We start from the raw sequence: 24,072 nt of genomic DNA, 5'->3' as shown, positions 1-24,072 counted from the left end.
CTCTTCATGATATCTTCCATATCTTCTCCAATCTTAATGCAATCTTCAATTATCTTGAATACTATTTTAAATCAGAATAAATATTATTATGAAATCTCAAACAATAAGCTCATTAGTAATTTCAAGACAATAAATATTATCAGTTAAATTAACATTAAATTGATTGTAATCAGCAAAACATATTTTAAATCAATTAAACAATTGGGGTATATAACAAGACGAATGATCTGTTTACATTTTTTTTTTACAAATTATACTAAGTATGATCGGTCATACACTATTGATTGAAGTATGACCGGTCAGCCATAGTGTAGTTTGTAAACAAAAAATTTGTAAATATAATCTTCCCCATATAACAAATATCCAACAGGTTTTATATTATTTTACATAGGGGTAGGATATTGTAACAATTAATTAGTGTTACTACCAATGTTACTGTACCAATCAATTTCACCGTTAAATCGATTATGTTGATCCAACGGTTATATTTATTTCCATCTTTATATGGTTATGATTCTCCATTAATGGGGAATCATAACCATACAAAGATAAAAATAAATATAAAGTATTAAATATAAAGAATCATAATCATACAAAGATGGAAATAAATATATCTGTTGGATCAACATAATCGATCTAATAGTGAAATTGGTTGATAATAACATTGGTAGTAAATTGTTATAATATCTTTTTCCTTTTACATATTCCTATACTTTGATTTTGTTACATCACTCAAAGTATAAGGTATTTTGATGTTCGTTTGATTCGTGCGCTATTCTTTCGGATGCTCTAAGAGCAAAAGCTTCAAACAGCTTTGTATAAATCAATGGACCATAATATTGTTTTTTGTTCCCTAAAAATTAGAGATATAATAAATAAAGGTGTCCAAATTTATCAAAGCATAATTGTTTCACACAATCATAATGATTATTCTTCGAGAATATAAGTTTATTCAAGCAGGGGCATAATGGAACCTGAGATGCTCCTAACCGAACGCATAAAGGTTTTGTGCTTTGGTTTTTCAAAAGTCACGCTTATCCTTCGTAACCACTAACCAATTAGACATTTTTCTACACCCCATTTGTGTAAAATATGAAATCAATTGTAGGTTGCAACCATGTCCACGAATATATTCTTATTCTGAATGAAGCATCATTTTATCAACGTAGAATTTAAAGGATACTGAAAAGCAACCATTTCACTTCACTTTATATTTCTTTATTATATTCCTTCACACAAATTTTTTTTGGTTTTGGAATATGAATATTATATTGACTTAATTTTATTAAAAAAAAAACGGTGAAAATCGAATTCATGCTGTAATCACGAAAGATTATGATATTTATAAAGATCTCTTTAATCCAAACAATTAGACATGTAAATTAAAACCTTTTAATGATTTTTATATTTCTTTATGCTCTTATACTTTGAAAAAATACCATGCTTTAAATTTAAATAACTTCGATCCCATCTTCAAACACAAAACCTAAACGATACCATGTTCAAAACAACCACAACACTGTGGTAACCGTTGAAGTGTGGAGTTAACTCAATCATGCTAGTTGGGAGGGAGAATTTTACCGAAACAAGCAAGGTTGACCTTTTGCTGCCGCTTATGTTTTCAAGGTTAAAATAATAAGAGGAGGAATATTTTAATTATCAAAAATTTTCACTCTGAATTTACTACCTATCTAATCATCATTAGATTAATATTTTTTCTCTTTTTAAATTTTTTTTATCATTCTTTCTCTTTGATCCAATAGTGATGTGATGAGTGATAAGTTAATTAGTAGTGAGACTTTTTGATAGTTAAAATATACTTAGTTTATTACAAAAAAATAAAAATAAAAATATACTTAGTTAAATAATAATTGACCCATCTAATCTTGAATTTCATTATGAGACTACTCACATGCCAACAAGTCAAAGTGCTGAATCGTGGTTACAATAGCTACGTTACTGTTATTGCGGTTGTAAACTGCCACCAGCACATTGGAGGTTGAATTATTTTAAAGATTGGCCCACTTGAAAGCAAAGTGTGGTGGTAGGTTAATTGATTATTGAAATTCAGTATTAAAACAAGGTATTGGATTTTTTTTTGGCTTGTGAGTCTAAAATGATGTTATTTTGAGACAGAAATTAAGGTATTTTTGTAAATGTAATATATTGCAGGGTTATATTAGTTTTTATCTTTATAATTTTTTAATCTTATCACCAAAAACGACTTCGTTTTGAGCTTACCAGAGATAACTTTATCTGTGATTAGAGAAATACTTTTTTCTTTAAAATATATTAATAACATATTTTTTATGCCTACGTTGTGTAAAGTACTTTTTGAGTCTCCAATAAAAATTATGGGACCTATTTTAATTTTTTAGAAAAAAAAATCGACTTATGCTCCTCACAAATTTAAAATAAATTCAGTTAGTTAAAATCGTAGTCTTCTGTAATTTAAAGAAGACCATGTTAGTCCATTAAAAGAACTAAGATAGATTTATTTTGAATTTAAGAGGATAAGTCCATCTTTTTTTATAAGGGATTATATTGGATTGCGTGATATGTGGTATTTGTTGAGAACTCAAAAATTATTTTATCTAATTTTTATATTTACTACAGTATACCTGAAAATCTAAATATAGGTATAAAAAAAGAAAAAATATTTTCTCATGTTGCATGAAAATTCAATTATCATGTTGTGATTCTTTAATTTACGTGCACAACTTTTTTTTTTTAATAAATATAGAGCCAACCACTAGTTGAGTCACAATATGAGAATTCAATTGTCAAAAAAATCAAACCTCCTAAAAAATATATATCTAAATATAGAAACTTGCCAAGTTTCATATATCCGCGTAGAGGTGTTGTCCGTGAAGATCAACATCAGCTGATCTGGCTTATACCGATGCCGACAACTTCCCACGCACGCCACGTGTACACTTTTTTTTATTAATTTAATAATCTAAAAATTCATTTTGATAATTAATTATATCGATGCTTTGCTTTCTTCTTCAGACAACTTCACTGTTCAATGACCCTCGACCGTTTCGTTTCATCTGCCCCACTTCTAGTATAAGGACAACAACGTGCGAGTGATTTTTTCGTTCTTTTTATTTATTTATTTAAGTTAATATTATTGAAATATTTGATATCTTTTGCGCTACCCGTTTTAGGGTAGTAGGACTGGTGAACTGAAGTTTTGGTAGTAGTGGAGAGAAATCTCGATCTGGGAGTGGATATAGGTGAAAGATCGAGTTTGAAGTTGGAACAAAGACTTGAATTTGAGATGGGTTTCTTAAGTACTATATTGGGGTTTATGGGATTTGGAGTTGGGATTTCCATTGGTCTTATTGCTGGCTATTTTCTCTTCATATACTTTCAACCAACCAATATTGAGGTATGTAGGATGCAGCATGATTCTTAACAAATTGAATCCCTTGTTTTATGCCCTGATGTTTGAGACTTTGAATTTGACTGTGTTCACTGATACTCTAATTGCTTGAACAGGATCCGAAAATCAAGCCATTGGTCGAGCGAGACTCAGAGACTTTGCAACGAATGCTTCCTGAGATTCCGCTTTGGATAAAAAATCCAGACTTTGATCGGGTAAGCAACTACCCAACTGATACATTTCTTATTTTTTTTCTTTCTTTTTTTGGCTTTAGGATTTGACTACTGAACTATTATTTGTTTGTGCTTTTCTGAAGCTTGATTGGCTTAACAGGTTTGTAGAATGTATGTGGCCTTATCTTGAAAAGGTATGTAATTTTGATATGCTTTAACCCTTCTCAATTGACATCTAACTTTTTTTCCTTCTCCTTGTTTGTTAGTTTGTTTGAGTATATGCTCTTGTTTTTTCTTTCCTCCTTATTTAGGCAATTTGTAAGACTGCGAAGGAGATTGCAAAACCCATAATTGCTGAGCAGATTCCAAAATATAAAATTGATTCTGTTGAGTTTGTAACGCTTACACTGGGGTCCCTGCCGCCAACTTTTCAAGGTTTGTATATCTGGAATTCTGGATATGATTCATTCTTGGATAAGAACCTTTTAGTTGTGTACACAGATACTTAGGAAATTGCCAGTGTTTTGTAAAATGAGTTTCTATTGTTAGGGATAGATATCACAATTCATTATTTATAAACAGATATTGCTAGTGTTGTTGGAGGTTATGGGTTTGAGAGAAAAGGGTTTAGAAATACTTGAAAGGCATCAGATTTGGAATGCCCAACAATGTTATCTCAAGTGTAGGAAAAGCCTAGAGATAATGCAAGCTATTAGCCTAAATGGGCCCAAATAACTATGCTTTCGCATATTGTGCTTGTATGTGGACATATTATTGGACTATATTATTAATATATCCAACAAGTGCTACTAAAGAAAATATGTGCCTTTTGGGATGGGAAACAAACCTACAGTTAGATTGGATGATTTGGAGAAAGAGCAAATGGCATCTACATAAAAAATCTTCTGATATGGCTCGTTTGCCACCATACCATACAACTATAATATCATGGGTTTTGTTGTTCTTAAATTAATATCCTCTCTTAAAATATTAAGGTTTGAAACTGAGATCCATAAGGGTTGTACTTTCCTTTAACTTGAACAGACAAGTTGGAAAACGGTTTCTGTTTAGAATTTTTTGAAGACTTGATGTATTGTATGATACATTTCCCCATAAGATCTTCATTTGGATTTTACTTGTTATGTGTGAGGCAGTCGTGAAAGTCTTAAAGGTTACTCTTTTATCTGTTCATCTCTGCTCAAAAAGGGTTATTTCTTCTTTTTGGTATTTTATACATGTGATTTTTTATGTCTCCATGACTTACTTATGATGTCATATGAATATTCATAATACTTTTTGCTAAATGCATATTCATAGGAATGAAAGTTTATGTGACTGATGAGAAGGAGTTAATTATGGAGCCATCTATAAAATGGGCTGGAAATCCTAATGTCACCCTTGCTGTTAAGGCATTTGGATTGAAAGCAACCATTCAGGTAATTTTTCTCTGTGTATGCATATTAGTAGAGAGAGGATAGATAATTTTTATTTATTTATTTATTTTCTTCATGCTAAGAGTTCGGCATCTTTTCAGATTGTGGATTTGCAAGTTTTTCTTTCGCCTCGTATTACTTTGAAGCCTTTGGTTCCTAGCTTTCCTTGCTTTGCCAACATCTACGTCTCTCTCATGGAAAAGGTTAGTGAATGTTGGGTGTATTACTTCCCCCTACCCACTTTGCTTGCCCACTTGAATATGTAATAAAAGACATAAAGAGTAGAGTATTTGATAGCATTTTTATGGCTGTAGTGTAGTCAATTGTAACAATGTTTAAGAGCATTTTCCAACACCAAAGGAGTAGTTTCTCGTTGGAATTAATGTTGATAGAAACCACTAACTGGATGATGGAAAATTCAATTCTTATTTAGAAGGAGGAGCTGGGATAGGCCTTTCATTCTGACCTATTTATATATAATTCACTGCATGGTCTTCCTATCGAAATGCTTAAATTCAGGATATACCTCCGTCTTCTTATGTTGCATGTATATTTGGATTGCTACTTTGTCCCATAATGTCTTGAAAGTTTTAAGAATGTAGTTTACTATACCAATAATTGTTTTTAGGAATATTATAATGGTATTAAGGATCACTTACATCTGGAAATCACAACTCCCTATTTTGACATAATTTAAGTGACATGTCACCTATGCACTTAGCATGTTTAGGATTAAAAAAACTCATCAGAGTCATTGGTGTATAAACATTTTAAAACTGAAATGGGACTTCCAAAATCTTTTGAGGCTCATGGATTACGGTAGTGATGATCAATTATCAAGCTTTGAGTTGTTGTCAACAAGGGGATCGTGTTCAAATAACTTTTGTTTTCCTCCCTTATTAATAATCTAACAACTTCAAATATGATTATGATTGTTCTTTTTTTGGGTGGTTTCTTCCGTATATCATTGTGTAAATGATTTTTGGTTGTAGGCATACTTTAGTTGATGCTTATGATGATAATATCTGGAGTTATTATTGCCATTTTATGATCTTTGATGATGTTGAACTTCTAACCTTTTTCTTCCTCTTTATACATAATTAATTTGTTATTTGATTTTATTCTGTATGCTTGAGGAAACTTTGGTACTGCATGCCCCAGATTGATATCCACTTGTAATTATTTATGCTTTTATGTGTGGTACTTATATTCTCTAACTCCCTCTCTCTCTGTTTTTGGTGTATGTTATCTTGCAGCCACATGTTGACTTTGGGCTAAAGCTTATAGGGGCTGATCTTATGTCTATTCCTGGCGTCTACAGGGTTGTTCAGGTATAAGAAAGTATCTTTTTGATATGTTGTTTGTTTCCCCCCTCCTTTTCTCCTATCTTAATGTTTGAGGTCTAAAGTTGCTCATATTCATCCACTCTAAGTGGATGATCTAGTCATTGCCCTGCATATTAGACAATCTTCCCTGTGATAGAAATGAACCATTGTTTGCTAAAATGCATCTTATTTTGAAACGTGTGATACTCTCAGCACAGACTGTTGATTTGTGTATGCACTGTTTTATGCACAAAACATCTTGCTTGCAGAAGGATGGGAGAATTATCATCAAACAATTTCTTGCTTCAAGCTGGAGTTGCTGTATGTTCATGACAGATAGAAATTTGATTGCTAACGAAATAATGACTGACATGTTAGTAATTGAATTGACATGTATAATATTGATGTGAACATGATGGAATAGGAAATGTTATGTAGATGTCCGAGTCTCTGAGATTAAATGGTTTGTGGGATTGTTAGGTGTTACTTTACAGTTCTTTGAGGGTATAATTGTAGGGTCTTCTAGAAGATTAAAGTGGTCCTGTGTTGTCATTTGGGTGGTGTTGTTACCCTATTTGCTAGAAGCATGCCTTTAGTTTGATCGGACTCATCTGTTGGATTGAAATATTTTGATGGCTATATTAATATTAAATGCCTCTCATTCTCTCTATTATCCTACCTTCTTTAATGGAGTTTTATTATTACGGAATAAAGTGAACAGGGAAAATCATGATAATATTATGTAGCACATATATAACATATTCTTTGGTCTGGGGTACATTCGTGGTTTATGGCTGATAATGAAGCCAACAATTATCATTTGTTACATATCCATGTTTTCGTTATTGTCCTTAGCTAGTATTGGTATTGAAGGGTTTATGGCTTTTAAACTAATTTAAAGAGTGTTGTCTACAGGAGCTTATCAAAGATCAGGTAGCAAACATGTACCTGTGGCCCAAAACCCTAGAAGTTCAAATTATGGATCTGACGAAGTATGTTTCTTCATTTTTCTAAAATATTTGTCATAATATAATGGCATATTGTGTATAACTCCTTTCGGTTTTTTCTTGTGAATTTTATTGGGAATCTTAGAGCCTTTAAGAGGCCTGTTGGAGTGTTACATGTAAAGGTTCTGAATGCTATGAAGTTAAAGAAGAAAGATCTTCTTGGTGCATCTGACCCTTATGTGAAGCTAAAGCTTACTGAGGATAAGTTGCCATCGAAAAAGACTACTGTGAAGCACAAGAACTTAAATCCTGAATGGAATGAAGAATTTAATTTGGTTGTTAAAGATCCAGAGACCCAGGTTTTAGAGATTAATGTTTATGACTGGGAGCAGGTGTGCCTCTTGAGCTGAAAGTTTTGTCTTCTAGTTTCTTCTTGTGATATCTGGACTGAATGTTGTTTTTGTTTCTTTGATTAGGTTGGGAAACATGACAAGATGGGCATGAATGTGATACCTTTAAAAGAACTTTCCCCTGAGGAGCCTAAACGTTTTACGCTTGACCTCCTAAAAAATATGGATACCAATGATGTCCAAAATGAGAAGTCACGTGGGCAGATTGTTTTAGAATTGACATATAAACCCACCAAGGAGGAGGATTTGGCCAAGGGTTTTGAAGAGACACAGACAGTACCAAAAGCTCCTGAAGGTACTCCAGCTAATGGAGGTCAGCTTGCAGTTATAGTCCATGAAGCTCAAGATGTTGAAGGAAAGTACCACACCAATCCAACTGCACGTCTCATTTTCAGAGGGGAGGAGAAAAAGACTAAGGTAAAGGATCCCAAGAAAAACTTGCATTCTACCTTTTTTTTTTCTTCTGGATTAAATGAAATAGCGGGCTCCGTAACTTTTTCCCCTGGAAGATAGAGAAAAACTTCTTTATAGGCTGGGGTTTTAATATGCCTCAATGAGTTCTTAACAAGTCTATTTTATGGAGCATGATATCCTTTGGAATCTTGCAATCAAACATATTATAGTTTAACCATTCTACACAGCGTATAGTATTGTTTTATTAGGTTAATGGATTGCTCGTACAACTGGTGTATGATGATGTGGTTGGTGTGATCTGGTGAATTTTTTATGTCTTCACTTAAGAAGCAAATTTCTTTTTGGTTATACCTTAAAATAGAAAACAAGAGAATGGGATGTAGGTGCAGATGTCATAGAAAAAAATGGATTGGAATGGTACATGTACATTACATTCAGGTGGAAATTGGTTTTTGTATTGAATGCTTATGGTACTGTGGTTACTATTGCAGCGCATTAAAAAGAACAGAGATCCAAGATGGGAAGAAGAGTTCCATTTTATGGCAGAGGAGCCTCCCACTAAGGACAAGTTACATGTGGAGGTTGTCAGCATTTCATCACGAAACCTGCTCCATCAAAAGGTACATAATTCATAAAACTTACACAGTTCTGAATCATGTAATGCATTATTATTTATATGAAACTAAAACCTATTCAGAGTCTATGTCATGTGCTAAAGTGAAAAGCCTCAAATTGTTAAAAAGAGTAAAAGTACTTATGGAATCTGCACTGACATTTAATGAATCCAAATGTAAAAAATGTAGGCTAAATTATACAGAAAGTACGTTTAGCTATGGGCCATGTGATGTGCAACTTACCCGCTTATGCTTCCAGTTAAATCAATTTACTGACAACATGCTTGCAGTTATCTATTTTAATGGAAGCTTAATAGGTATGATTTGTACAATCTTATGTGTTTAGAAGTCTAACAGCCTTAATTCAAATCATAAAAAGTAAATCACACGTCTTGAAGTTAAAGGGGAGTTCTATATAATTTAGCCAAAGACAGATGATGGTATTCATGTTTCTACATTCTATGCGTATGAAGTTGACTTCATTAGTTCAGAGGAACATTATTTTGATTTTGCGGGAGTTAGGGAGAGGATCTTTGCTTTTCTGTGCGGTTTATTGGAGAAGTGTTATCAATCAAACTACACACACACCTTCTGCTTTTGTATGCTTTATGGAGCATCTTTGTTTCCGAAAAGTGTTTCTTGGATTTTGCCTTTCATTGCTAAAATACAAATTTATATGCTCAAACATGTCGACTTTCTTTTAAAACTTGATTCCTAACTTGCATGAATATGTTCTTTTAAAACAAAGTGCTTTGCCCTGAAAATAAGCCCAAAGGTTTGTTTTTTCCTTTATGCCATTTGAAATGATTGAGTTTCTCCTTTTGGCAATAGGAATCATTGGGTTATATCGACATCAATCTTGGGGATGTTGTTTCTAACAAAAGAATCAATGAGAAGTACAATCTTATAGACTCCAAGAATGGTCGCATCCAGATAGAGTTGCAGTGGAGAACTCCATAATCAGAGTGATAAAATTATTCATAGATCTCTACTTCTGATTCCCTTTTCTTCCCCCCTCTTCTCTTTTAAAATTGACACTTAAATGCAAAAAATGTAAGGGATAAGTGAGAAGTGCATTTCTTGCATTCTTCTCGAGGTAGATTGGTTTCATCTGCCAATCATGTACATGCTTGAGATAAAAAGGTTTGAAAATAGCAAAAGCATAGTTATGATTGGTTTTAATATATAACATTATATGATATGATTCAAGACGACCTATAGCGACGTTGTGGACGGTCTATTTTGTTCCACTTTTAGAGTTAATTCTCGTCATTTCTATTCGATGCTTGGATTTGCAGCTTGAACCATAATGTCATGTGAATCATCAGGTGGCCATGAAACATTCGCATTTTAATTTTTAGTAGTATCTCATGCCCGTTACTTTATAGTTTTTTTCGAGAGATTATACTTATTTCTTCTTTAAAATTTCTTCATCCTACCCTTCTATTTTGAGCTTGCATTTCTTCCTTTCTGTTTATATTTAATCTTCCAAATATAATCGATATAAATGTAAAGTGATATTCTGGAAATTTTTTTTTTCTAAAAAAGTAAAACAGTATCACAAGTAAGAATATCTTTTACAAAGTATAATAACAAAATAAAGGGCTTCTTTGATAAATAAATTCTTAGCATCAAAATTTCGGCGATGAAAATTTAACTATTGAATTTATAGTTTCCAAAGAAAGTTATTTTAAGTGCGAAAGTTCTATTATAGAAAACAGTTAGTGTTAAATATGGTATGAAACTATAGTTACAGAAATTATTTTTATTTATTTTTGTTAAAATAAATAAAAATATATTTTTGTTAAAATATATTTTTGGCAATTTTATATAGATGACATTCATTTTAAATTGAGTTTCTATATACTGCTTTCTATTCGGTCATTGTCATTTATTGCCATTATAATTTATAATAACAGAGTTGAATTAAATAACACAATAAAATGAATGGATTAAATTAAAAATAAGTGATATTTGTAAAAAGTATTATATTTTTAATTTCTTTACATAACAATTATTTTTAATTAAATCTTTATATTTTCATAATATTAAACGAAAACTCGCGTCGATGAGTATTAAAATGATCGTACAGGATTAATTAAAAAAATCTATACAAAAATTGAATTAAAAAATAAATATATTTTTAGGCACTAAAAATACATTTAAATTATTTTTCTATTATAGATAAGGGCTTTATTAATCTCATGCAATCGGAGAGAGCTCTCTCATGCTATACAGACAATCATGTGTGGGACCCACCCACTTATAGAAAAAGAAAAAAAATAAAAAAATAACAGGAAAATCGATGTATGTGTAGGGGATAAAAATACTCTCCTATAACATAAGAGTATATTTTCCCTATAGAAAATTGTTTGATAAGTTGTTGTCACAAGGCATGTGGCCCAATAAGGTAATGCCACGTGGCAAGAGAGGAGTGGGTAAGCCATGTAAATAGAAGCGAGCACCAACCACCCACCCCTCCAATTATCCATTCACAGTTGCAGTGCAGTGCAGTGCAGAGGAGTGGTGTTTGGTTTTCCCTTTCCGCCAATCGAAATCCGTTATTCATTCTGTTGAGAATGGCGTTACCGGTGGTGGTCGACGCTGAATACCTCAAGGAGGTTGACAAGGCTCGCCGCGATCTCCGCGCACTCATCGCCAACAGAAACTGCGCTCCTCTCATGGTTCGCTTGGCGTATGTTCTTCTCTCTCTCTTTTTCATTCTTTCTTCAATCAAACAATTGCTGTTGATGCTCGATTTCAACTTTTTCGCTACTTCTCTTGCTTAATTTTTCGTTTCATACCCGGTCAACGCTACGATCGTGTAATTTTTTTTTTCCGTGTTTGAATTTGCTTAATCTGATGCAGTTGGCACGATGCGGGAACTTACGATGCCAAGACCAAGACCGGTGGACCTAATGGTTCCATCAGGAACGAGGAAGAGTATTCTCATGGCGCTAATAGTGGCTTGAAGAAGGCTATTGATTTCTGTGGTAAGCTTTTTCTTAATTCATTCACTTTTATCTTTTCCCTAAAATTACCGTTAGGTAGGTAGTATATTTGTGCGTATAATTTGTAATACTCCATGCTTTTCTTTGTGCGTATAATTTGTACTACTCCATGTTTTTCTTTGTGTTATTTGAGTATTTAATTAACAAGAAGACATATAGGCCTGAATTTGACTTATATTCTGTCATGGTCATGCCTTGTGTTAGAATAGAATCTATTTGAATTTCGAATTATTTGCATCTTTTACTAAGTTTTTGGCGAAAGTAGAATCGTTGGCTGGAACTATGTCGGTCTTTCTGAGAGTTGTCTTATTTTCTGATTTCACAGAGGAAGTGAAGGCAAAACATCCTAAGATTACGTATGCAGACCTTTACCAGGTGATCATTTGTCTTCATTCAGTTGTTATGAAAATCTATAATGAATTAATAATTTTGTACTGAATTCGTTAGATGGAAATTGTAGAATGGAGTCAATGGACTTTCAATTTTGTCTGGAGTGTGCGCGATGATGATAATGTAAATTTCTATATCATGGTGTTCTGTCCTGAAGACAAAGATGTCTAGTCCAATACTGATTTTTTTATGTTGGATCTATGGGCTCTCTCATATATCTATGAATTAGATATCTTTGAGGTAGCATATCACTGTGTATTGAGTAGTGGCATTGCCAAAGGGGTGTTGTGTGTGCACAGTGATAGCATAACATTAAGAAAGAAAATGTGTCCATAACTGTAGGATTTACCTCTTATTTATAGGATTTAGCTGTGGGTAGTGGATTTCTGGACCTTTGCGGGCTCTTCTGAGAGTCCATGTCCAGATTCATTGCTATCGCATTAGGATTTGCATCCTTGATTGATACTTTCCTTTATCTGCTTTAGTTTCCTTTTTCCATTGCCCTTTCTTGGGCCTTTTAGAATATGGGCCTCTTATACAGGCCCATAACACATGGTTATTTCGGGGTTCCATTTTCTACAACTTGCGACTCAAATTCTTCTTTTTCTACAATGTTTATTGTTGTCAAATCTCATATGGATGCCGTGCTTAGGTTTTTGCTTAGTGTTAGGTTGAATTCGTTCATCCAATTCTTGTTCCTTTTTTGTTACTTGATCATGATTGAATTTCAGTATTAGGTGGATGAATGAATCTTAAATTTACAGATTTGACATAACCAGAGTTGTAGTGTCCTGTTTCACTTAAGCCCCATGCTCTCATGATGTTTGACAACTCCGACCTTTAATTATTGAAGACTACAATTGCAAAGCGATTCACAAGCTTGCTTAATTAATCAGCTTGTCTGGGCTGTGTTGTTCGTTTTCTCTCTGCTCTCTTTTAGGATGATATTTTACCTTCTTTTTTGTCCTTGTTTATCTCCAGTGTCTAAGAAATTCCCTTTTCTATCCAAAAACTAAAAGGATTGCTTGTTCTATTTAAGGTAGATACAGCCTTGCTTGTCTTGGCCTAATACCTCACGAGGCTTTAAGGTTTTTGACAAAGTTGTCAAGGGTTATGCCTTAAATTTGGATAAGGGGACTATCTGTGATGAACCATTAGAAAACGTAACTTTTTCATTCCTTTGCAAACTTTCAGTTTCTGAAATATTTGTTTGGTTATTTGCTTTATGTGATTTGGGAGCGTATGAATTTGTACTATATAAAGATAAAGATTACTACGGCACCTTATTCCCTTTAACAAATTTTGGCAACGTCCTGTCTCTCAATATTTAAATGACACTGATGACTAGTTTCATACTACCCACAAACCTTTCTCACTGGGCACAAAAGGAGGGGAAAAAACCCTCAAGAGATTTCTGGATAGCTAAATCAACTTTGGAGTAAGTGAAGAAGTACACGTGAAGGTTGATAGTTAAGAATGTACAAGAGTAAAGTTGAAGCTCAAACTCCTTGGGTTAGTTAATGGAGTGGTTTTAAGTTTTAACAGCTTAAGAATTTACCCGGCTGAGGTCCACTTCTTTTGTAACTACTAACTAGTGTTTGAGGTTGAACACCATTAGATTTTTTATACACTAATGTTAGAAGTTTTCAAATGTCGGCAATTTTATTTTTTGATAATCAAAATTTCGCTTAAAATTACTGTATTAATTTCTATCAGAATTAAGACATTTTACTGCATTTCCTCTATACCGCATACAAACCGATTAAATCAGTGCACATTGAGTCCAGATTCTATTGTAACATAAAGGGAGGGAGGATTACCACTGTGTGTAACGCATGCCTTGTCTAAAACAATATATGCATTCGTAAGTGAATTGAACGACCATATAGATTATGTGAATCTGAATAGAAATCATTTCTTTCTGTTTGTGCTTCCAGCTCGCAGGTGTTGTTGCAGTTGAGGTTACTGGGGGTCCCACAATTGACTTTGTTCCTGGAAGAAGGGTATGTTGTGAAATAACTTTAGTTAGAATAATTGTTATGTAGTCACCGAATCTTGCTAGTTCATGTAATTTTCTATCTCACGTAGGATTCAAAAATATCTACCAAAGAAGGGCGGCTTCCTGATGCTAAACAAGGTGAGTTTCAAATTTTTGTCAGTGTTATAACTATTCCCTTCAATTGGGCTGGATAAATATCTTACTAGAGCCGTGACAGGTTTTGTGTTTTGTGTTTAAAATTTTAAGCTTGCTAATTCACCATCAACATGGTTAAGAATGTTATATATGAAAGCATTAAAATATGTCAATGCTGTTGGTAGGTGTCCCACATCTCCGTGATATTTTTTTTCGAATGGGCTTGTCTGACAAGGATATTGTTGCACTATCTGGTGCACATACACTGGTGATTCTCCTTTTTTATATATCTTTTTATTACTTGATATTGTTATGGCTAGATATTCTTATTTTGTTATCTGTGGTGTTATAAGGGAAGAGCACATCCAGAGAGATCTGGTTTTGATGGCCCTTGGACAGAGGATCCTCTGAAGTTTGATAACTCATACTTTGTGTAAGACTTACGTTGTGTGCAATACTACTCACTTTTACCTTCCTACAAGGAGTTTGTAGAGCTTCATTTTTGCCTCCCAAAATGGAAAGGGCTTGATTTTTATCTACAGCTAAATATCGTTAATATCAGGGAACTTTTAAAAGAAGAATCCGCCGGGCTGCTTAAACTTCCAACAGACGTGGCTTTATTGGATGATCCTGAATTTCGCCGTTATGTTGAGCTGTATGCGAAGGTAATGGGGATTGTTTAATTCAAATGACCATTACATAATCCCTATCTGAAAATAATTTGGTGCCGGGTCCTGTCAATTAATGTTTTCCAATAGCATTCATTTAAAGTCTACCTGTTTGCTATAAACGCCATGAAGCTTGTAGGCTTGTTGCATTAAACATTAGATCGGTCTTTTGGCCTGAGCTGATTGCAATAAGTAGCAATTGATTAGTAGTACCCTTCTTCCCCATAAGCATTATGCTTTGGAATTTACTAGGCTATCTGCGGCTATCTTGACGCTTTATAAGTTAAAATGGTATTTCCCTCTTATGCTAGTTGGGTGGCCAAACCAACAAATTGACTTTCTTATTTAATATGTCATATCGTCTCTTTCTCCATTGGTTGGTCAGGCTTTAATAAAGCTTCTTACTCTGCCAAACAACTGACCGTACCTTGGTCTTGTTTTCCTTCTCTATAGACTAATGATGTTAATGTCTGCGGTAAACTAAACAACGTGCCTATTAGAATTTACTGGTATCTGATGTCTGATATTTTTAAACTCTGTCCCTCTGGCAGAACGAGGATGCATTTTTCCGAGATTATGCTGAATCGCATAAGAAACTTTCAGAGCTAGGCTTTGTGCCAAGTTCAAAAGCGACTTCTCCTAAGGATGGGACCATACTGGCACAAGGTGCTGTTGGAATTGTAGTTACAGCTGCTGTGGTGATCCTCAGTTACTTGTACGAAGTTCGCAAAAGAGGGAAGTAGACGTGGATTTGTTCATCTCTCTTGGATGTTGCGTTTGTTGAAACCCATAATGAGCAGTATTGGGTTCGTTTTTGCAGTTTCTGTTCCTGTTTTCTTAGTAACCAATAAGAATAATGTCACTGCCATTATGAGTATATGAATAGACTAAAAATACAACTGAATGCTCCATTTGAGATCTACTTTTTAGTATGTAAATACAATCTTCAATAGTCCCAGTTACACGTTCTTGTACTCTGAAATATTAGAAAAGGAGGCTAGACATGCTCAAAGAGACTAACATAATGTGTATATGTTATGCTCGAGCAAATCAGAGCTATGAAATCTGGGGAACATAATCTGGACTAGTTACTTTGTGCCCGAAGTTCGATGATCACTTTATGCCTTTACCTCAGCTCTGTGGCATGCTCTTAGTTAGAACATACTGTACTAGCCTAGAGGACTCTTATCCAAGTTTTACCAGTGAAACTTTAAATACTGGATTACTAATAAATGTGCATCACTTATGTTGCACATGTATGCTTGTATATCCAACCAAAACAGGAGAACCAGTATTTTTAACAATAGTTCATCCAAGCATGTATTGAATATAACGAAGGTATAATACAAGGTGGTACGGTTAACTATTATAGTTCAGCACAAGTATGAGCAATCGGGGATTGGAGGGCTATTTTAGTTTTTTTTTTTTTTTTGAAAAAGTGTGTTTCATTTTAAAGGATACAAAGTTGTGTCATTTTAAGTGAGAGAAAGAGATAAATCATGAGAGAGAATGAATGTAATTTTTTTTAAAGGTGTGGGTCCTACCTCTTTGTGAGAGTGAAAGTATATAAGATGTGTTATTTAAAACATTTTTTTTCCTTTTTTTGTTTTGTTTTTTTTTTTTACTTTTTTATGAGGAAAGATATCGCTGGCCAAACATCAGAGATGATGCTTGTTATGGCAAATACCAATTCAAACTAGATGATTCCTTTTCCTTTGAATGGTTTTTTTTATGAAGATTCAGCTGGTCTTCCTCTCAGTCTATTACCTCATCTCATCCATTATAATCCGGTAGTAGGCTGGGGGACAATCTGTCTTATTTAAATAGGAAACAAATGAAAAGAGGTAAAAGGAAAGAGAAGGAAGACCTTAATAACGTTAGAAAGAGGTTGAGATAGATCTGTATCTGCAGTTGGTGTCTGCCATTAATGCTACAAAACTAGAAGAACAATAAAAATTCTATTTTGCGAGCAAAGTTATTCTTAAATCTTGAATAATGGCTTTCAAATCTTATCCACCGTATAGAATATAGACATAGCAGAAAGGGTTCAAGTTCAGGAAGACGCACATGTGGAGGACAGCCGAAGAGGTAGGTAAGGGCTCTTAGGACAGCCTCCTACGAGTACCTAAGCACATGATAAACTCGTGTTGATGTGCTGGCTGTCACTATACAGAAACAATCATGTAAATGCAAATCACACGCTACAGTTTCTTTTTTGCTATGCATGAGCTGAGTCCTTTTTATAAATTTTAATCCTTTTCAATTTTTTTGATTTTCCCATGTGGGTGGTGTCTAAATTTGGGATGCAAGAGCAAGACTAATTGGGGAGAGAAGCCCTTAGGTTGCTCCTTCTTTTAGGGTTAGCTAAGAAGGTCATTTGAGGCTGATCTTTTGTAATAATTACACTCAACTGATAGCGACCATATGGGTCATGCTCAATTTATTGATGTGTGCAGTTACGCGTTTCATCCATCGTTTATTATTGGTAACTTTAGTATTATACGCACATTGCATCTTTTGCGTACCCTACGCAATAGAGTTAGGTGGTATTGTTGCCTCACCGAATAAAATATCATAAAAGAAATGCAATTATATGCTCATGATCTTAGTTGAATTGTTCATTCTCTTTAAAAGCAAATGGAAAGAGGAAATTTCTTTTGCACACTAACACAAGTGGTTTGTGAAATTTAGGTTTCAAAGTGAATGCGGTTAAAATGAGATGTTGTCATGAATGAATATAAGGAGAGAAGTTGTGTGTGTATGTTCAAATAAAATTCGCTAAAAAAGTTGGTTTTAAAAGTACAAAAACTTGGTTAGTTAGGTGGGAGTGATACTGTGCATCATGCCATTATGCCATAGTTCAACATATAACTGAGGGAGGATTTGGACTATAATTGCAAGTGCAGTCAGAAAAAGAGTGGAAAGGTGGGTGAAATACTCCTAAATAATTACCCAAGTGGACTGAATCTTTTCCCCACTCTTGTGCTCTCCCTCCTTGAAAGCAACTTGTGCCCATGAATATTAACTCTTACCATCCACTTGACATTCATAGGGAAGGAGAAAGAGAGTGAATATTGTGCGGTGATGGATGATGACAACTATGATATTATGTAATTGTGGGGAGAAGATGACAACAAAAAGGTGAATGAAGCCCCCCAATCCCAACCTTTCCCTTGCTACCTTTCCTAAACTTGCACCACAAGGTTTGGGGGAAAAGAAAAATGAAAAGTGGAAGGTGAACCAAAGCCCATATACAACCACAACCACAACCACACTCATTTGGCATTTCCTATTCTCCCCTTCTCTTATTTCAACATCCTTCCTTGATCCCTGCCTCCAATACTTCTAGAAACCTGTCTATCTCTCTCTCTCTCTCAAGCATATGATAATGCACCAATAGAATAAAGAACCTCAACTACCATTACCATACATGAAAAACCAACTACTGATGCACTTCTTTCAGGGAATTGCCAATTGCAACTAACTTACCGAAATAGCTAATTTTTTTTTTTAGGGAAACAAAACCAACATGAAGCTCTTATGTTTAAGGCATGGTATTGGTATTTGGTAGGTTATTCATATGTAATTGTGCATATATTAGTTATTGCAACACTGGGTGGTGATTTTCAGAGCAAGTAAAAATAAAACTAGTGAAGACTTGTGACGTTCCGGAATATCCATATGTTTGCCCAACTATTATTAGAGGATTTCAAAATTATGCTTACAAGATATGAGAATCATTGAATGATCAAATAAATGCTGAAACTTTCAGCTGGTCGAAAGAACATTGTACCATCTTGATTGTAGATATGAAACTCTTCGCAATAATAATTAGAAAAAAAAAAAAAGAGTTAAGAAAGATGAGAGGTTGTAACATTCTAACATGATAATAAAAATCAAATTCAAATGTGTTCAGGTAGTTAGTTCCTGGCATCGTGCTAATTAAGTCAATTCTCAAAACTTTAAACAAATTCCATTGATCGATCACATGCACTGTAAATGAAATAGTCTTTTCTTTGATTATAAAATAGATCAAATACAGAGATACCTTACTCCTTACATAACTACAGCTTGACATTTTTATTCAGCAATTATTGAAGAAAGAATTGGGGGTAAAAGCGTATGAGATATAAATTATGTTTCTCTTTTTCTAAAAAGGAGAAAGAGATCACATCTTGTCTTTGCCTTGCCCATAAAATATATTCTACTTTACACCAACCTGAAGGTTACCCATTGTTAGTGCCTTTGAACTTATTATATCATAGACGCAAATATAGTATAAATATATCATCACAGAGAGAGAGAGACAACAGCCACTCCTTTAACCTGTCTCACCAACTCACATCTAGAAGCAATTAGGGTCATTGCTTCTCTCTCTCTCTCTCTCTATCTCTCTGTCCACCTCTCTCCCTTTGGGTCAAAAGCCTATAAAAATCACACCCCAACCGCTTCCTAGGCCGGCTTTGTTGCTACAGCAACACAAGAAACAACATCAGAGACATAGACACAGACACAGAGGTTCCCCTATTCGAATTGCAAGCCAATCCAATCCAATCCTACCATACAATATTTCTGGTTATAAAGAAGTAGAGGAACTCAATTGAAATCTCTTTGAGAAAGTGAAGTAGTGATCAAATATGGGAAGGTCCCCTTGTTGTGAGAAAGCTCACACAAACAAAGGTGCATGGACCAAAGAAGAAGATGATAGACTCATATCTTATATTAGAGCTCATGGTGAGGGTTGCTGGCGTTCTCTCCCCAAAGCCGCTGGCCTTCTCCGATGCGGCAAGAGTTGCCGTCTCCGGTGGATCAACTATCTCCGTCCTGACCTCAAACGAGGAAACTTCACAGAAGAAGAAGATGAACTCATCATCAAACTCCATAGTCTCCTTGGTAACAAGTAAGCTCAAAAAATCAAACTTTATATCTATGAGTATGACTATCATATAATCATTAATAATGAATAATCATAAAGTTTTTCACTTTTCACTTCAATATCTTAATTAAAGTATTGTCCTTATAGGTGGTCTCTGATAGCTGGAAGATTGCCAGGGAGAACAGACAATGAGATAAAGAATTACTGGAACACTCATATAAGAAGGAAGCTTTTGAACAGAGGAATTGACCCTACAACTCATAGGCATCTTAATGAGGCTGTTCATGCTCAGAATCAAGAAGCTGTTTCTGTTTCTGCTGCTGCAACAACAACTATATCTTTTGCTTCATCTGGTAAACAAGAACAACAAGAGACAAATAGTACTAGTAACGCAAGCGTGCTTAAAGGGTCAATCTTAGAACGTTGCCCTGATTTGAACCTTGAGTTAACCATTAGTCCACCACGTCAACATCAGATTGATCAGCCATTCAAGAGCATGGAGAGAAGCCTTTGTTTTGTTTGCAGTTTGGGTTTGCAGAACAGCAAGGATTGTAGCTGTGGGATTGGTAACGTTGGCAACACTAGTAGTAGTAGTGGCAACACCAACGCCACTGCTGCTGCTTATGATTTCTTGGGCTTGAAAACTGATGTTTGGGATTACACAAGTTTGGAAATGAAATGAAAAGGGTTAATGCCAATGGGGTCATTTCTCAGAAATATCTTATGTTGGAGAGAATGAAACTCGTTAATTTTGAAGTCTCTCTCTCTCTCTTAATTTTATTTTCTTCTCTAATTTGTATAAATAATTAGTTGCTGATGCATAAGATATATAGGACTATTAGCAGTACAGTTCATCATTATTGGACAATTTTTGCCTTTATTTTTTTTTTTTGTTTCTTTCATCTAATTCTTCCTGTTTTTTCTTTTTCTTCTTTTTTATGGTCTAAATTTTCTTTATTTGTGAATCTGCAAATAATGGTAGTATTTTAAGGTATCATGAATTCGATTTTGTGCTTCATGTATGAGTTTTACAATTTTTAATTTTATCAACAGGAGTCGATCTTTCCAATTGGAATGAGTAATGACAGCTCTTTTAATTATACTTTACTGCATAAATTCAATAATTTATCTGCAGCGTCACATTCCAAGTCATTGTTATTTGTCTTTGAATTATTTAATTTATTAATTAATGAGTTGATTTATACCCTGGGCTTCAGCTAGCCAGGTTTTGGGTATATAATTATTCGAAGCCTCACATGCTTCCATTAAACAATTTTGCTACAAATCCTCACTCCCCCAGTTACTCTAAAATTCTTGTTGGTCCTCGCTAGCTACTAATTCTCTTTTCTATATTTTGTTTCTCTCATAATGAATATTGTATATATGCATTCATACCTCTAACTCTAATATTTTAGACCACTAAACCTGAGAATTATGATCTTTATTTACCTCTTTTTCTTCCACATTGAAAAATCTATTTAGATGGACTTTTGGTGTTGTCTTTTATGGAGAAAAATAAAAAGAGAAAAGAGTTGATGGCTATATTCATGTAAGAGTGAATGGATAAGCTGTGAGAGGAGGAGAAATTATTTAGATGGAATGACAATAACTAATTTTTAAATTTATTTTATCTTAATACACTTATGCTCTAATCTTATAAATATGTGTCTTATCGTACAAAAAAAGAAAAAAAGAAGAAGGTATGATTCTTAATTTTATATGTCCTCGTTTCCACTCAATCTCTCATAGTAATAGTAATAGCTAGTCGAACAACATATAAAGTACTGATACAGACTAGACTATCTAAAACGCGTGAATGAACAAACATTATCCATGTAGTACCACATGCATCATTCTACCAACCTCCTAACATTTAATTATATAGGTGCTGCTCCAACTACCTTCTTATCTATGGAATGTGGAATGTATATATATATATGAACCTACCTAGGTTTTTCCATTCTTTCTTTAACCTTACAGAGATCAACTATCCACTATGCTCTTCTATATTTGTTGATATGTTCGGCATGAGCAAGCCTTCACACCATATAACATTTACAATTAAGTTTGAGAAATGACAAAAAAAAGAAAAGAAAAGAAGATAAAAACCCAGGAACCCTCAAATTGTATTCACTAAGCAAAGCACCCTAGTATCACATATCCCTAGGTGGTGTTTGGTTGAGGAGAAATTTTTATGAATCATAAGAAAATGTGATTAGTAAGAAAATAGTTGGAAAGTGAGTTTGATAGGAAAATGTAAAAATAGTTGTTTGGTTGAGAACAATTTTATCGGAGAAATTAGGTAACTTTTGTAAAATCTATATTTGGCTTTTGGTAAAATATAGATGGAAAAATAATGTGCTATGAAGAAAATACCCTTGTTTTTATAAAATATCGATTGTGAGCTTTCAGATTTAGGTAGCTAGGCAAACAAGGGATACACTGATGTTTTCTTACATATACGGTGTGAGCAAATATGGAGGTTTTCAGGAATACCACCTACAAAAATAGCAATTTTGGCCGGCAATATCAATTGCAATAGATATGCAAATACATTTGCTAACTTTCAGATTTAGGTAGCTAAGTCAGGAATCACCTTGAACCAAATGATGATTTTTTATATTTTCACTTCTCATTTATCTATCGTTCTGAACAGAATCCTTCAAGCAAACAATGTTATGGGATGGCATTCTTGTCAAATAATGCTTTGCTTGGTGCGAGTATTCATTATCAATACTAGCTAAATTATTGCGTATTGACAATGTATATAAGGAACTTTTTAACAGGTAAATGGCATAAATCACATTAAAAGGTGGGAGCAACTAAAATAAAAAAAGGGTAGCGAACTGATCCTACCAACCATCCAAATTTTATCTGCCGCATTAATTTAGGGGTCATGTCATGGGGTCAGAGAGTAATTTGATTGGATTGGGCACCGGGTGGGGTCATCCCCAATTTTGGGAGGCTTGAATTAACGGGGATGCTTTCCCAAACCCAATAATTTTATTAAAGATTGTGATACTCGTGTATCTTTAATTCAATAGTTCTATGATAGAGAATTATTACTTTTTATTTTAACATCTTTATTGCTAACATAAAAATTGTTTTCATTGTTATATAAAATAAGAATTTTATAATTCTCGTTCAACAATGAGAATTGAAATTTTCTTATACACTCTTCGATTTCTATACTGATATGAATTTTACATATAATTTTTTTAATATATAGGTTCAACATATTGTTTATCTCTACGACATAAGATTTTAATTCTCATTTAACATATAAAATAATCATTGTAGATTTCATAAAAAAAAAGTTGTAGGTGTAGATTTTACGCAGTAATTAGCCTTATAAGAAATATAAAAAAAAAATCAGTATAAAAAAGTGTAAGAAATGTTTTAATAATATTACATTAACATAGAATAGAAGTGTGGATGTAATAGAGGTGAAAAATAATAATGAAAAACATTAACCAAAAAAAAAAAAATCAGAAAAGAAGAGAAGTAATCTTATAAAAGATTCCTCCAAAAGAAATGAATTGGATTTCTAAAAAGTAGTGTAAGACTTGGACATTAGAGAGCAATGAGCAGAAAGGACAGAATGGGTGGTAGCTAATTTTCAACCACATCCCAGAAACTATGCCCTTATCACAGATAATGGGGAGGGTCACTTTTCAACCATCAACCTTCCTCTTTTTTCTTTTTAAAAGGTGTTAGGTAGATACATTAGAAGCTTCCACAAGATATTTTTATTTCTTCTTTATTATTTTACAGCTCCCATAGCGCAGCCAGCAAGTGCCTTGGGTAGCGAGTTTTGTTATTCTGATCTTGAGTTTTATAAATCCCATGTAAATGTAAAATTTTCACGTCATAGAAATAAAAAATCATATAATATTAATATATTAAAAAGAATTACATCTAAGACTTATGTTAGCACATAAATTAAATGATATGTAAAAAACTTTCTCTTCTCGTATAACATAAAAGAAAAAAATTATTCTCATGTTACATGAGGTAACTTTTTTTTTATATATCTTTCGATAACTGTGTTATTTTTTCTTTTTATTTTATTTTATTTTTTCAGATGGTGGAACTCACAAATTTATCTCTATAACATGAGATAACTTATTTTCTTTAACATGAGATTAATAAAACCTTATATAAAAATTATAAAACCCTTTAATTTATTGTTTTTTCAACCCATCAATTGGGTACTTTATTGTTTTCTCTCTACTTTCTACTCCCTCTCAATTGTTAAGGGTTTTATTCATTTAGTGATATACAAAAAA

The 24,072-nt window shown here is 33.6% G+C and overlaps 3 protein-coding genes across 3 annotated transcripts; all 3 read left to right on the top strand.

Moving 5' to 3' along the window:
- Positions 1–3,035: 3,035 nt before the first annotated feature.
- Positions 3,036–10,033, top strand: LOC133288371 (synaptotagmin-2-like). Its single transcript, XM_061486105.1, has 12 exons — positions 3,036–3,394; positions 3,505–3,603; positions 3,705–3,755; positions 3,873–3,996; positions 4,879–4,997; positions 5,096–5,197; positions 6,251–6,325; positions 7,235–7,311; positions 7,412–7,658; positions 7,743–8,093; positions 8,582–8,710; positions 9,536–10,033. The coding sequence occupies exons 1-12, from the start codon at positions 3,284–3,286 to the stop codon at positions 9,662–9,664; spliced, it is 1,614 nt and encodes a 537-aa protein (XP_061342089.1). The 5' UTR covers positions 3,036–3,283; the 3' UTR covers positions 9,665–10,033.
- Positions 10,034–11,200: 1,167 nt separating this feature from the next.
- On the top strand, positions 11,201–15,994 carry LOC133288357 (L-ascorbate peroxidase 3). Its single transcript, XM_061486084.1, has 9 exons — positions 11,201–11,399; positions 11,573–11,697; positions 12,041–12,090; positions 14,043–14,108; positions 14,194–14,242; positions 14,425–14,507; positions 14,593–14,672; positions 14,802–14,904; positions 15,459–15,994. Exons 1-9 carry the CDS (start codon positions 11,284–11,286, stop codon positions 15,648–15,650), a joined length of 864 nt encoding a protein of 287 aa, XP_061342068.1. The 5' UTR covers positions 11,201–11,283; the 3' UTR covers positions 15,651–15,994.
- Positions 15,995–19,075: 3,081 nt separating this feature from the next.
- On the top strand, positions 19,076–20,602 carry LOC133288364 (myb-related protein 308-like). The gene is made up of 2 exons (XM_061486094.1): positions 19,076–19,807; positions 19,931–20,602. The coding sequence occupies exons 1-2, from the start codon at positions 19,545–19,547 to the stop codon at positions 20,463–20,465; spliced, it is 798 nt and encodes a 265-aa protein (XP_061342078.1). The 5' UTR covers positions 19,076–19,544; the 3' UTR covers positions 20,466–20,602.
- Positions 20,603–24,072: the final 3,470 nt, after the last annotated feature.

The sequence above is a fragment of the Gastrolobium bilobum genome, unplaced genomic scaffold (genome assembly GCF_033153095.1).
Source record: "Gastrolobium bilobum isolate Gb01-03AN ecotype WA unplaced genomic scaffold, APGP_CSIRO_Gbil_v1 utg1578, whole genome shotgun sequence".
In the NCBI taxonomy this organism is placed as follows: domain Eukaryota; kingdom Viridiplantae; phylum Streptophyta; class Magnoliopsida; order Fabales; family Fabaceae; genus Gastrolobium; species Gastrolobium bilobum.
This window is presented reverse-complemented; position numbering and strand designations above follow the sequence as displayed.